The sequence below is a fragment of the Podarcis gaigeae genome (assembly GCF_964106915.1).
Source record: "Podarcis gaigeae genome assembly, chromosome: 11".
NCBI classification, from domain to species: domain Eukaryota; kingdom Metazoa; phylum Chordata; class Lepidosauria; order Squamata; family Lacertidae; genus Podarcis; species Podarcis gaigeae.
In genome coordinates, this window is record NC_139687.1 from 65087975 (window position 1) to 65103254 (window position 15280).

Consider the following 15280-nt stretch of genomic DNA (forward strand, 5'->3'; position numbering starts at 1 on the left):
GGCAGAACGGTGTCAATGTATGGCAGGAGAGGCAAGTGGAAGAATATATGGGAGCCTTTTATGGCTCTTTTCTCATGCTGAAAGTTTTTCACACACATCCTCTCAGTAACTCTTACAACCCTGTAAAGTAGTCCAACAGGATTATTCTTGTCCTGCTGAAGGAACAATGGGAGGGAGAGATTCTTGCGAAAATTCCCCTCTTGGGTCCATGACTAAGCTGAGATTTCCCCTGGAGGGCTTCTGGGCAAGCACTCAGGCACTGGGGCCCCCTCCCATGAGGCTGTTCGGGGCACTTGTCCCAATAAGCACTTTCAGTTCTTAGCTCAGGGCCCTCTGTTTAGATGGCGGTTCCTTCCTAATCTCCTGCATGACTGCAAAGAAAACTCTGGGCTGTGCCCACTCCCAGATCAAGCAGGGAAGACCCCACTCTTAGCTCTGCACTATCTGCAACCCCACCTTTTGCCCTTTGGAAACCTGCTGCTCCTGGAGCTCCACATACACCCTACTCGCCCTTGACCCACATGTTCCCCACATATCAAACCCTTAGAAACCAAGAGGAAGGCCAGGTACAAGACTTGAACACAGTTGCCCAGTTTTGAGAGTCTGTTCTGATCAACAGGTGTGCCCTCTGTTGCAGAGAAAACTGCCTTCTATTCCCTGCACACACCCCCCAGCTCAGCATTGCCTCCACTGACTAGCAGGTGGCTCTTTCCCATTCCTACCTGGAGATGACACAGGGCACTGGACCTGGGACAGAGGGTAGCCCTAACCTTAGGCAGATGGAAGCAGCTGCCCCTGGAAGCAAAACACCCTGGACTGTCCCCATTGAAGCCTCCTGCACACAGCACAGGAGGCTGCCTTATACTGCGTCACATCCTTGGGTCCATCTAGGCCAGTGTTGCCCACACTGACTGGCAGCACTGGGTCTCTGGGGTCTCAAGTAGAGAGTCCCTCCAAGCCCTATTCATTGGACTCCTAACCACCCTACTCTGACCTTTCCCCCACCTGCATTCAGACTTGGGGATGTAAGAAAGAACAATAACATCATCTGGGAGGTGGCACTGAAACCACCTGAGGCATTTCCTCTAGAAGGAGGGAGGATTAAGCAAAGCTGAGCACTAGAATGTGCCAAGGACTCCAAAGCAGAAATGAAAATATTATTGCAAAAAGATGACGGGGTTGGGGGATGAGTGGAGGCTCCAGTGGCAGAAGGGACTGAACCATTTTACTGTGAAAAGATGAAAGCTCTAATAAAATCGACACCTAAAAAGGACGGGTGGGCCAGGTGGGACTTCAGCCCCCCTCCTTGGCAGCGACTTTGCTGGAGTGCTTCCTCTGCAACCTCCTGCTCAGAACAACTTACCCCACCAAATCGTTTTTAATGAATTTCAAAACAGTAACCAATACAAAAAGAGAAAAAGCAAGTTTCTCAGGCATACAAAAGCTAAATAAATAAAAGTCATTAGGATCTAAGAGCTCGTCCTCTCTCTTCCTCTCTCTCTCATGGTGTAGCAGTAGTAGTAATAATTTCCCCAGCCACTCTGGGCAGCTTCCAACACATATAAAAATATAATAAACATCAAACATTAAAGACATCCAGATACAGGGCTGCCATAATACCAAACAAATTATAATACACTATATCATTAACTTCTTTACTTCCTTTGTTACAGGATATGGCTGGTGGGCAACAAAAAAACACCTCTGGTCTATAGAAGCCAACTGCACCCTGAACTGGAGGTTCTTCCCAGACCCTTGCTTCATTATTTATATATACAATAAAATAATGCCAGATTTAATGGAAATTGTCAGGTGCTTTTTGTTTTGTCCACATGACACTTAATTTGTGTGATAGTGATTCCCCAGTAAGGCTGTTTGCCAAACTATGTTATCTCACTGGTTCATATCTGGAGAATTTAAGTTTTCCAGTTTCTGGCTATGGCTGTATGTGCTGCTGGTAAAAGACATGTTAAAAGCTCTTTGCTTTTTAACTGTTCAGTTTCTTCCATATATAAATTAAGCACAGCTAATGCGGAAGAAAATGGAACACCCTGAGATGTAATTAATGAAATTTCCTGAAAAACATTTTTCCGCTCAGAACAACTTATGCCACACATAATAATCCCCTCCTGGCAACCTGGGCCAGGAGTTCATGTGCCTGAGGGCTGGGAGTGGGCCAGATTCCTGCAAGTTCCCCCCTCTCCCCCACCCCCGTGCTGGTGGCACAGACTGTAATGTGCTTCCTCCCTGCCCACCCACCCCAAGGGTGTACACACATGCCCGGCCCCTCAGGTGGCCAGTGTCTCTCTTCCCACAAGCCCCACATGGATGTGGCTGAGCCTGCTCAGGAGACGGGTGCTGGTGTCTTTCAGTGGTTCCAAGAGTGGACTGCAGGTGCCTCTTTAAGCCTTGCTCAGCAGGCCTTAAGCCACCACGAGGCCCACCGCAGGTTCTAGGGTGAAGCTGCCAGTGCACCCCAAGGCCTCCTGGAACTGCCCCAAGTAATGCAAAAGATGCAGTCTGCTTCCTCTCATACCAACCAGAGAGGTCATTTACTGCTAACATGAGTAAGTTAGGTACAAGGTGGATTGTGGGAGGTCTGGGATATCTTGGGCTAAATGCAGGAAACAAAAGCAAAAAGTTTGTGCAGAAACGGTAGCATAATGTCGTTTTGTTCAGTTTCACTTTCTGGGGAGACTTTGCTGTTTTGGGCACTCCCCAAAAGCTCAGAGCAAGAGAGGCACTAAATCCCCTTCCTTATGCTCTGCCCAGAACATGGGCTCAGCCTTTCCCACCAGGTGACCAAGGAGAGGTGGAAGAGATAGAGGTGGCTTGCCCAGCAGGGGGCAGAGACCATTTGCAAGAGCCAGAGTGGTCTCTGGCGATTCCACCCCAAAGACTCCCACCTCCCATTTCTCGTCCTTGCTCAGCCCCCATTTCCTCTGCCTGGACTCCATCATTCCACCTCCTCCTTCTGCACTGATTAAGGCAATTCTCCCAACGCTTTGCTGTTTCGTTTAAAAAGATGATTCAGTGGGGAAAGCAGTGGCCTCACCTGAAATGGAATGGCCTTTGAGCTAGGCAAGAGCAACAGCGTCAAGGATGCTGCTCAGCTCCTCACAAGACAAGCAGCTGCGGTCCGCCCCCTTAGCACCAGGGTCCCCCCATAAGGAGCAGGCTGGAAGGGAGGACAGAGGAACTCCCAGTGTTGAGGCTTAGAAAAGGGGGTTGGGAGTATCATAATCAGACCAAGTGACTGAAGCAGCAGGAACTGGGGAGGGGCAGCAGCAGCAGCACCCCCAGGAGCTCCAGTGTTTCACCTCCCAGAGCTCTGCCTGAGAGGAAGCCTATGTATGGATTTAGTCCCATTTGTGGACCTCGGGTAGGAGCCCATCCAGCCTTCTTGAGAGCTTTCTCCTGAACACTTACTGTAGCAACACTTACTTAACCAAGCCCCACAAGCTCCAGTTGCTGGAAGAAAATGCCACTGCGGTTTTCCCCTGAAACCCACAGGATCAGGCTTCCTGATCCCTGGGGTGGAGATGGGAAAGAAAAGCCGGCTTTAAGCCTCCGCCTCCCCTCGAGGTTGACTCACTGTATGTCGGTGGACCCGTCAGTCGCTGCCGCATCAATGAAGTGGGATGGGGAGAACATTTCAGTCGGCAATTAAACCTTTAGTTGATTAACCAACTTAATAAATTGACTGAACCTGAAGCTCTCTTGTATCGCGCCAATGAAGTGGGATGGGGAGAACATTTCAGTCGGCAATTAAACCTTTAGTTGATTAACCAACTTAATAAATTGACTGAACCTGAAGCTCTCTTGTATCGCGCCAATGAAGTGGGATGGGGAGAACATTTCAGTCGGCAATTAAACCTTTAGTTGATTAACCAACTTAATAAATTGACTGAACCTGAAGCTCTCTTGTATTTTGCATTACCTGAAGGCTCTGCATGCTCCCCCCTCCAGGGAGCTCACATCGACCCAATTTTTATTTAAAAGCAGCGGGAGGAGAGTACTGCAAGCGCATGCCTGCCATAAGCTGCGCCCCCCTCGCCCCAGCCCCCAGGACATTAAGGCCAGGAGGATCTTGGGCACAAACTGCTGCGGGAAGGCTGGGAAATGGCTGTGGGATCGGGCCCCTGACTGAGCCCGCCTGCTCCCCTCCCCGGCTCCCTGTACGCGGCTGGAGGTGGAACAACCAGACCTGGGCAGAGTATTCAGGTTCTGCGTTCAGATCTTCCTTCAAGGTCAATTTCCTCATACAGGATTGCCCCCAAACGGCCATCAAAATGTAGCAGCTAATCCATACATAAAACAGCTCTAGCCTCCAAGGAAAAAAGTCGAGAACTTTGCAGTCGACCTCCTCGGGAGCCCGGCTGCCTCTTGTCCGGGGCTCGAGAGAAAGAAGCCTCGGGGGCAGCAGCGCCGGGCGGGGAGGGGGCGCCGCGCCGCCAAAGGGCCCGACTAACTTGGCTCCTTGACTTGAGGATGGCGCAAGCAGAAAGCCCAGAAAGCCCCGCGGGAAAGGGAGGGGGCTGCCGGGGGGACGCGGGCCAGTCTTTGCCTATCCGGCTCCCCAAACTAGACCACCTCCCCCCTCTCTCCCCCAGCCATTGTTCACAGAGGCCTCAGGCCGGGGGCCCGTCGGAGAAGGCGGGAATGGGGGGGGGGAGAGGCCTCTGGAGGGAGGGAGGCGAGGAGGCTTCCCGGCGGAGAGGCTCGTCGGGGCGCCTCCACAGCTGGAGCGGGACTACCAGGACCGGGGGGGGGGGGACTCCCACCGAGATTCTCTCCCGATCAGGATCCTCCGGACCCCGCAAGCCAAGCCAGCTGAACAGACCAGCATCCGCGCCTTCCCTCGCCCCCTTTTGTTCACCCCTGGCCGGCCGCGTTGCTGTGCTGCTCTGGGCGCGGCGTGGGGGCCGCTGGCTCCCAGGTGATAAAGCGAGAGCAGGATGGAGTCCCGGGAGGCACTTTCCTTTCCCGCTGAGAAGTCGACCCGGCTGGGAGGGAGCAGAGAGCGAAGGGCACTCTGAGCATGTTCAGAGGCATCCTCTTCCGCCGGCGCCTGCAGGTCGCGTCGGCATTCTCGGCCCCTCCAGGGGCGACCTCCGGCTCCGGCCCCGGGAGTAAAGGCGAGCTTGGAGCCGGAGGACGGCACCAGAGCAGCAGCGGCACGCGTGGCGGTCCCTGGCGGAGCGGCTCTCCCTTCTCCACGCGCCCTCCATCCCGGGGGGAGATGCACTTGCCCCCGGGGCGGGGCCTCCCTTGTGGGTCCCTTGGAAGATCGGCGGCTCTACCATGTCTACACGGGGATGGGGGCGGATCTGGGGGCTTCAGCCGCACTGTTGACCCACCTGCCTCCGAGTGGGGCCCCTCCGCGTCCTCTTCGTGGGCATCGGCGGCGGCCCAGGCGAGCAGGGCTGCCAGCAGGAGGAGGCGGCTGCGGGGCAGCCCTCGCCAGTCCCGGGCGCGCATGGTCCTCGCTGCACGCGGCTCCCTCCACGCCTGGCCGAGTGGGACCGGCAGGCGCTCAGGACGGCCGACGGGGCGGGCGCGCCCTTTTATAGCCAGGATCTGTAGCTGCTACCGCCGCCTCCTCCGGGAAGCCCCGCGGGCTGAAAGCGCCCCCTCCTGGCTCCTGGCTCTGGGGGACTATCTCCCGGCTGAGCCTGGGAGCTCTGCCCTGCCCTGGTGCCCTTCTTCCCAGCGCTCGCCATGGTCGCCCCTGAGACGCACCAACCGGCTTACTCCTCTCAGCTGCTCCTACAGAGCCTCTCTTTGTCTTAAAGGCCCCTTCGGAGCTTGGTAGCCACCAGTCTAAATTACCCACAAGGACCCAGAGTCTCCAATAGAGCATTGCTCTGCTGCATTGTGGGGCACCAAAGAACCTTAGCTCAGTTGCAGAGCATTTGCCTGCTTTGCATGCAGAAGGTTGCAGGTTCAATCCCTGGCTGGCACTATCTCCAGGTAGGGCAAAGGAAAGGGTTCCTACCTGAAACTCTGGGGAACTGCAGCTGCCGTCAGAGTAGACAGTAGGGAGCTAGGCAGCAGCCTCCAATGCTCCTACTTTAATGGGTGGTTTGGAGCTGCCTGCCTGCCAGAACCAGTGGGGTCATTCAGTGGTGAGGCCCCAGCAGCTGCTGAGGATGCTCAGGTGCACTGATCCTGTGGGGTAGAGACTCAGCTCCCAGACTGATCTCAGGAGGAGCTGCAACAGCAGGTCTCCTTTCAAGCCTTGGAAATGGTGTAAGAGGGAAGGTGGCCACATCCCAATGCAAGAGGGCAGGTGAGAATGTTCACCTGTGAATGCTGCCACACCTCCATATTTTGGAGTGCAAATCATGCAGAATCTCTACCTCTCACTAACCAGAGTCTTGTTGGAGCTTGAAGACTAAGGTTTGTTGTGGCATAAGATTTGTTGTGTCTTCTCTTGCATAGATAAATACTGCCCACCCCACTCCCTGGAATTTGTTGTCATATCAATCCTAAGATAAACTTTTGGTTTTCACATACTACACATTATTATTATTATTATTATTATTATTATTATTATTATTATTTATTAAACTTGTTAGTAACTTTATCTTGTTCAAAGCAACTTACCAACCAACCAACCAACCAACCAAAAAACAAAACAAAACACCAAACCCTTAGAAACCAAGAGGAAAGAGAAAACCATTAAAAATGTCCCACCCAGTTCTAAAAGACCACAGATACTTAAAAGCTAAAGGCTTGATCATAGAGGAAAGTTTTCACCTGGTATCTAACAACATGTAACGAAGGTGCCAGGCAAACCTCCCTAGGAGGAGTATTCCACAAATGGGAGCCACTGCAAAAGGTTCATTCATGTGTTGCCACCCTCCAGACTTTGCATAGAGGAGGCACACAAAGAAGGGCTCTGATGATGATTGCAGGGTCTGGGTGGGTTCACATGGGGGAAGGGCCGTCCTTGATGTATTGTGCTCCTGAGCTGCTTACGGCTTTACAGGTCAAAACCAGCACTTTGCATTGGTCCCAGAAACTAATTGGCAACCAGTGCAGTCAGGCCACGATTTGTCTTCTTCTTCTTCTTCTTCTTCTTCTTCTTCTTCTTCTTCTTCTTCTTCTTCGTATCATAGAGTTGGAGGAGACCACAAGGGCCATCGAGTCCAACCCCTGCCAAGCAGGAAACACCATCAGAGCACTCCTGACATATGGTTGTCAAGCCTCTGCTTAAAGACCTCCAAAGAAGGAGACTCCACCACACTCCTTGGCAGCAAATTCCACTGTCAAACAGCTCTTACTGTCAGGAAGTTCTTCCTAATGTTTAGGTGGAATCTTCTTTCTTGTAGTTTGGATCCATTGCTCCGTGTCTGCTTATCTGGAGCAGCAGAAAACAACCTTTCTCCCTCCTCTATGTGACATCCTTTTATATATTTGAACATGGCTATCATATCACCCCTTAACCTCCTCTTCTCCAGGCTAAACATGCCCAGCTCCCTTAGCCATTCCTCATAAGTCATCGTTTCCAGGCCTTTGACCATTTTGGTTGCCCTCCTCTGGATACGTTCCAGTTTGTCAGTGTCCTTCTTGAACTGTGGTGCCCAGAACTGGACACAGTACTCCAGGTGAGGTCTGACCAGAGCAGAATACAGTGGCACTATTACTTCCCTTGATCTAGATGCTATACTCCTATTGATGCAGCCCAGAATTGCATTGGCTTTTTTAGCTGCCGCGTCACACTGTTGGCTCATGTCAAAACAAAAAAAATTCCTTCCAGTAGCACCTTAAAGACCAACTAAGTTAGTTCTTGGTCTGAGCTTTCGTGTGCATGCACACTTCTTCAGATACACTGAAACAGAAGTTTCCAGACCCTTCTATATAGTGAGAAGGTGGGGAGGGGTATTACTCAGAAGGGTGGTGGGAATGGGTGATTGGCAGATAGCTGTGATGAGCCTGTTGACGACTCTTAACGACTGCAATAGGTCTTACAGGAAAAAGCAAGGGGTGAGAAGGTGAAAAATGGCTTTGTCATGTATAATGAGATAAGAATCCAATGTCTTTGTTCAGACCAGGTCTCTCCATGGTTTTAAGTTTGGTGATAAGTTGCAATTCAGCAGCTTCTCTCTCTTTTTTTTAAATGATATTTATTAAGTTTCCAATAAACACATATAAACACAAATACAAGCAACAATAAAAACATACCAACAAACAAAAACAAAACAAGTATACTTTCAAACCTTATTTTCTAAACCTAATTTCACCGACCTCCTCACACCTCCCCCTTCTGTATTCTAATCTCATTTATCTTATCAGCAAATCCATTCCCATATTTCCATATATTTTTTAAATTCTATTCTTTTTCCTTAGTCAATACCCCTGTAAACCACTAATTTTTAAACCCATATCTTTTTAGCCTTCATTAATTTTATAATATTTATTAAGATAGTCTTTAAACTTCTTCCAATCTTCTTCCAAAGTCTCTCTATCCTGGTCTCGGATTCTGCCAGTCATCTCTGCCAGTCCCATGTAGTCTATCATCTTCATCTGCCATTCTTCCAGAGTGGGTAGATCTTGTGTCTTCCAATACTTTGCAATGAGTATCCTTGCTGCAGTTGTAGCATACATAAAAAAAATTCTATCCTTCTTTAACACCACATGGCTTACCATACCCAGGAGAAAGGCCTCTGGTTTTTTCAGGAAAGTATATTTAAATACTTTTTTCATTTCATTATATATCATTTCCCAGAAAACCTTAATCCTTGGGCAGGTCCACCAGAGGTGAAAAAAAGTGCCTTCATTTTCTTTACATTTCCAACATTTATTATCTGGTAAGTGGTAAATTTTAGCAAGCTTGACTGGGGTCATGTACCACCTATAGATCATTTTCATAATATTCTCTCTCAAGGCATTACATGCCGTGAATTTCATATCGGTGGTCCACAACCTTTCCCAGTCAGCAAACATAATGTTATGACCAATATCTTGTGCCCACTTAATCATAGCCGATTTAACTGTTTCGTCCTGTGTATTCCATTTCAACAGCAAGTTATTCATTTTTGACAAATTCTTAGTTTTGGATTCTAACAACTCTGTTTCCAGTTTTGATTTTTCCACCTGGAAGCCAATTTTCCTATCCAACTTATAGACCTCCAATATTTGATAATAATGAAGCCAGTCTCGCACTTTATCTTTTAGGTTTACAAAACTCTGCAATTTCCATTTATCATCCTCCTGTTCTAAAATTTCAGAATATTTTGGCCATTTAGCGTCCATATTAGGTTTTTTCAAAGCTTTTGCCTCCATTGGTGACAACCACCTTGGAGTTTTGTTCTCCAGCAAATCTTTATATTTAATCCAGACATTATACAATGCTTTCCTGACAATGTGATTTTTAAAACCTTTATGAGCCTTAACCTTGTCATACCACAGATATGCATGCCACCCAAAAAAATTGTTAAATCCTTCCAAGTCCAAAATGTCTGTATTCTCGAGAAGCAGCCAGTCCTTTAACCAGCAGAAAGCTGCTGATTCATAATAGAGTTTCAAATCTGGCAGGGCAAACCCCCCTCTTTCTTTAGCATCAGTCAGTATTTTAAATTTTATCCTGGGCTTTTTGCCCTGCCAGATAAATTTAGAGATATCTTGCTGCCAACCCTTGAAACAGTCCATCTTGTCCGCAATTTGCAAAGTTTGAAACAAAAACAACATTCTAGGCAATAAATTCATCTTTATAACTGCTATTCGACCAGACAAGGAAAACTTCAAATTTGACCAAATTTCTAAATCTTTTTTAACTTGTTTCCAACATTTCTCATAATTATCTTTAAATAAATTAATATTTTTAGCTGTCATGTTGATCCCCAAATATTTTACACTCTTAACCACAGTTAAACCTGTCTCATTCTGAAACTTTTCTTTCTCAATAACTGTTAAGTTTTTCTCCAATACCTTAGTTTTTGACTTATTCAGTTTAAATCCTGCCAATTGACCAAATTCTTGCATCAGTTCTAATACTCTTTTAGTACTAGATTCTGGCTCTTGTAATGTAAGTACCAAGTCATCTGCAAAAGCTCTCAATTTGTATTGTTTCGCTCCGACCTGCACCCCTTTAACCAGCTGGTCCCTTCTTATCATGTTTAGCAAAACCTCCAGGACCGAAATAGAAAGTAGCGGGGAAATTGGGCACCCCTGGCGTGTCCCTTTCTCAATTTTAAGTTCTTCCATAATCACATTGTTCACTATAAGTTTTGCCTTTTGTTCAGAATATATTGCGCCTATACCGTTTTCAAACCCCTGACCTACCCCCATACAATGGAGATTCTTCTTCATAAAAGTCCAAGAAATATTGTCAAAGGCTTTCTCCGCATCCACAAATATCAAAACAGCTTTTGTATTTATGTTAACTTCTAGCATCTCCAAGATATCTATTATATTCCTTACATTGTCTGATAAATGTCTTCTTGGGAGAAAGCCTGCTTGGTCACTATGAATCTCCCCCATCAATACTTTTTTTAATCTTCTTGCTAAAATGTCAGCAAAGATTTTGTAATCCACATTTAGTAAAGAAATTGGGCGGTAGTTCTTAAGTTGAGTCTTTTCAGTCTCTGTCTTCGGTATAAGCGTGATGTAGGCCTCTTTCCATGTATCAGGTGCCTTTTCCCCCTCGAGAATCTCGTTACAGACTTCCTTCAAAGGTTGTATTATCCATTCCTTTAAAACTTTATAGTATTTAGAAGTCAGTCCATCCGGCCCTGGAGATTTGCCCAGCTGCATACTTTGAATGGCACTCTCTATTTCTTGTTCAGTTATTCTCTGATTCAAGAGTACTTTACTCTCACTTGAAATTTCCTTCAACCCATTTTTCTCCAGAAATTCTTCTATATCCGAGTCTTTTTGTGGCCCTTGTGCGTACAGTTGTTTAAAGTATCTCTGGAAACAACTTCTAATTTCAATTGGGTTATAAATGTTCTTTCCATCCACTTCCAAATTTGTCACTGTATTCAATTTTTGTCTCTTCTTAAGTTGCCAAGCTAGAAATTTACCACATTTATCAGCGGATTCAAAAGTCTTCTGTCTCATTTGTTTAATTTTCCATTCTATTTCTTGGTTTATCAATTCCATATACTGGACCTGATATAATTTAATTTCTCTCAAGATCTCCTGAGACTTTGGTTTTGATCTTAATTTCTTTTCTCCTTCTTTTATCTTTTCCAGAATCTTATCCTTTTTCGCATTCTGGCTTCTCTTTTTTATTGCATTTTGTTGTATCAAGAACCCTCTCATAACGGCTTTACTTGCGTCCCAGATTACTCTTTTTTCAACGTTGGTGTCAGGGGTTCAGGAGCAGAGACACAGGAGGGGGAGCAAATGGAGAGTGAGGAGGAGGAATCCGAGTGGGGTGGAGGCAGTGACAGTGGCCAGAGTCATTCCACGAGCCTCTCCAGCGAATCGGAAGATTCACATAAGGGAGCGCCGATGGCCAGGGCAAGGGGGGCTCCAGGGGGAAAACGCCAGGAGGAAGGGGCCAGCGGGGACTCCCTGAGCAGCAGTTGGAAATCAGGACCAGCTTCCCCACCAGAGCGCAGTAGGGAGGGGGAGTCCCAGGAATCGGGACCAGTGTTCTCACCACCAGCGAGAGGAGATGAGTCAGGTTTGACCACGCCCACATCGGAGAGCGGGGAAACGGTCAGGAGGAAGGTTACCGGCTGGGCTCGCGCACCAAGTTCAAATGTACAGGCGAGTGGCACAGCAGGGAGCCCGGATAGGGAGCCAGGTCCTAAAGCCCGCCGGAAGGAAGGGCAAGACTCAGGGGGGTCAGCATCAGAAGAGTCCAGGAAGGAGGAAACCCCAGGGGGCAGAAGGACCCAGAGGAGGAAGGAACAGCGCAGGAGGTGGAGCCGGGCTAGGATCTTGAACTGGTGCGGAAGGGATAGTGACTCAGAGGGGACTTCGCCGATCTAGAGTCTAGACATAGGGCTGCGCGCTCTGGGGTTTGAAATGGAAACTAAACTTCAATAAAGACTTTTGTACATTACATCAACCGGGCGTTGGTCCTCTGTGAGCTGGGACCTAGAGGCAGTCCTGACAGTTGGTCTTCAAGTTGATCTCAAAGTAATCTCTCAATATTTTTGGGGCCTTTTTGCAGAATTCTTTATCTCTAAATAGGGTGTCATTCATTCTCCATCTAAAGGTGCCAGTTGTTGTTTGGTACATTTCCATCTTCACGGGGTTATGGTCAGAGCATGTTTTTGGGCAGATTTCCACTTTTTTTATCCTTGGTGCCAATCCTCTAGTAACCCATATTTGGTCAATTCTAGTCCAGGTCATTTTGGCTTCAGAAAAGAAGGTTCCCTCTCTTTCAAGGGGATTCTTTGTTCTCCAGATATCAACCAAATCCATATTGTCAGTCATTTCAAAGAAAGTTTTTGGTAGTCTTCCATCCTTCGATATTACTTGTCTTTGCGCTTTGTCCATGTTTGTAGAAACAACTCCATTCATATCTCCCATCAGAATTACATTCCATTCTAAAAAGTCCAACAAGATCTCATGCAACTTCTTAAAGAATTCAGATTTACCTTCATTCGGTGCATAGACTCCTACAATCAAAAATTTCTGTCCTTGAATTTGAATTTCAATTGCCAGATATCTTCCTTGTTCGTCTTTGAATATCAATTTCGGCATTAATCTGTCTTTTGCATATAAAACAACTCCTCTTTTTTTCACTTTATCAGATGAGACAAATTCTTGTCCTAATTTTTTATTAATAAGTAGCCTTCTATGTGCTCTCATTACATGTGTCTCTTGTAGGCAAATTAAATCCAATTGTTGCTTATTTAATATGTGAAATACATTCTTCCTCTTTCGAGGAATGTTCAAACCATTACAGTTCCAACTCAGAAGTCGCAAGGCCATGATGGGGTTATTTACTTTCTCCTCCTACAGCTCCTAGTTGTTGTTCCTCTTCTGTTGGTAGCTGCAATCCAAATGATAAGTTTGCTAGGTCCAAGATTCCTTTTCCCGATGGTGTTGGTTCCTCTCCAGCTTCCACCTCCTTCACCAGGTCTTCTTCGTGTTCTCTCAAAAATTTGTCTTTGTCACTCGGTGTCTTGATTCTTATTTTCCCCCCTCTGTATTTAAAAGACAGGCCTTGAGGAAATTCCCATCTAAAGAAGATTCTGCTTTTCTTCAGTAATGTAACCAGTTCTCTATAATCACCTCTCGCATCTAGGATGGTCTTAGGGATATCTTTAAAAATCTCCACAAAAGAATCTTCAATTTCCAGTGGTTTTTGGTAGTGCAGGTTCAAAATTTTATCTCTTTCTTCCTTTGATCTCAAAGTAATCAAACAGTCTCTTGCCTTATTCCTTTTTTGTCTTATTCCAAGTCTAAATGCACTCACAATCTTTACTGCATCCTCTTCTAGGCCCTCTTGCCAACAATCGATAAATTCTTTTGCAAGAAAGTCCACCAGATTATCCTGTTCTTTTTCTGGTACAAATCTCAATCTTAAGTTCCGTTCTTTCCTTTGCAGATCCAACATAGCAAAGGACAAATCATGATCCGCCAGTTTCTTAACAACCGATGGTATTCTCTCTTGTGTTGCAGTTGCAAGCTCCCTTGCTTCCGCGGCAATTTTCTTAGTAGTTGCTGATTCTTCCAATAATTTCTCTATGTTTTGAGCATTTAAATTAACTTGTGCTCCCAATTCTTTTATGGTTGAGGTATTCAAATCAAGTTTTGCTGAAATTTCAGCTACATTTTTATTTGTTTCTGCAACTTGTTTACTTGTATCACTCCCTTGCTTCGTAAGAAGTTCCAAAGATTGGTTTATTTTTTCCAGTGCTTTAGTTAAAACATCTTCTGATGACATAGTTTTAGATTTTATTTGTGAGGCAGCAGCTGCTCCTGTCAGTGAGGCCCTCCTTTGCTGTGAAGTATCAACTCTGTAGTGTCTGCCGGATCTAAGACTTTTCTCCTGGAATGGTTCTATTTTTCCTTTATCATTTGCCATGCCACTATCATGCCCAGTCAAGGTCAGTCCCACGCTAGAGAATTTGTTTTCAATAGGAAATTTCCACTGGCTGGGCTTCTAGTAGCTTAGTTGTTTCAAAAAGTAACAAAGTCTCCTCTAGGGGGGAAAATTCCCAACTTCACTTTTAATATAAGGATACTTTTTACAGATCCCCCCCAGTTCTTTTCAAAGAGAGAAAAGCCGTAGTCCCAGCTCCTTTCTAAATAATTGCAGACATGTAACAATTTTTTTTAAGAGACAGTCCTCCAATGCAGTATCTTTCCACAAAGTTCAGTATCTTTCCACAAAGTTCAGTAAAGTTTACAAAGTTATTCCTCAGTTCAGTGGTCTTTACCCCTTTCAAGGCAGTCCTCCCTCAGGATACAAAGACAGTGGGTATTATTTCCTTTCCTCTTTCATGCAGGTAATGGATTTTCAACAAAAGTTATCCCCACCGCTCCTGCCAGTTAAGTGGGGGGTTTAAATCTTGCTCCTTGTCAATGAGTTACACTTAAACAATATGCAGTCTTCAAAGGTTACAGTTTAGCAGTCTCTTTGCTTTCGCTATATCTACAGATCGGGAAAGGCAGACTTCCTTTTTGTACCTTTTCCCGTGACGGAATTCATGCAATTCTTAAGTCCAATTAAGTCAAATTAAGCTTTTTAATCCTACTCACGAGTAGTTGTTTTTAAGTCCAATTGCCGGAAGAAATCAGCGCTCTCCGATAATGGCGATGCGGCTTCGCTCCGTGGGCTGGGTGACAGCTCTCAGTGCCGCGCTCCCCCCCGCACCGTTCCGAAGCCTTTAAAAAGGCTCCTCCACGGTTTGGGGAGACCCTTAAGGCATCCGCCGAGCCTCCTTGCTCGCAGGCTTCGCTGCCTGCGATTTTAGGGGTCCCCGCTTTGCCGTAGCAGACGGGACCCGAACCCGCGAAGCAGACTTCTCTCAGAGCTCCGGGAGAAGTCCGCCATTAATCGCTGGCGCCGACCGGAAGTCCGCAATTCAGCAGCTTCTCTTTCCAGTCTATTTCTGAAATTCCTTTGTAGTAAAACAGCTACTTTGAGATCTTGTATAGAATGTCCTGGGAGATTGAAGTGTTCTCCTACTGGTTTCTCTGTCTTGTGATTCCTGATGTCAGATTTATGTCCGTTTTATTCTTTGGCGTAAGGTCTGGCCTGTTTGTCCAATATAGAGAGCTGAAGGACACTGTTGGCATTTGATGGCATACACAATGTTAGACGATGAGCAATTAAATAGTCCGAGATGGTATGTGTGATGTT

At 46.5% G+C, this 15280-nt stretch overlaps 2 protein-coding genes across 5 annotated transcripts in view; one reads left to right on the forward strand and one right to left on the reverse strand.

Moving 5' to 3' along the window:
• The window catches only part of CA9 (carbonic anhydrase 9), a 28493-nt gene extending 22956 nt beyond the window's left edge, over nt 1-5537 (reverse strand). The window contains exon 1 of one of the 4 annotated variants that reach the window (XM_083702854.1): nt 5361-5537. In XM_083702854.1, coding sequence (XP_083558980.1) covers nt 5361-5481 — 121 coding nt within the window. In that variant the 5' untranslated portion in view covers nt 5482-5537. Of the gene's footprint in view, nt 1-2540; nt 2581-3595; nt 3646-5360 lie in introns of those variants that run through there. The other 3 variants (XM_083702855.1, XM_083702856.1, XM_083702857.1) reach the window with 3 other exon arrangements.
• Nucleotides 1-15280, forward strand: part of LOC310827144 (uncharacterized protein) — a 91705-nt gene that overhangs the window by 15884 nt on the left and 60541 nt on the right. The window lies entirely within an intron of this gene.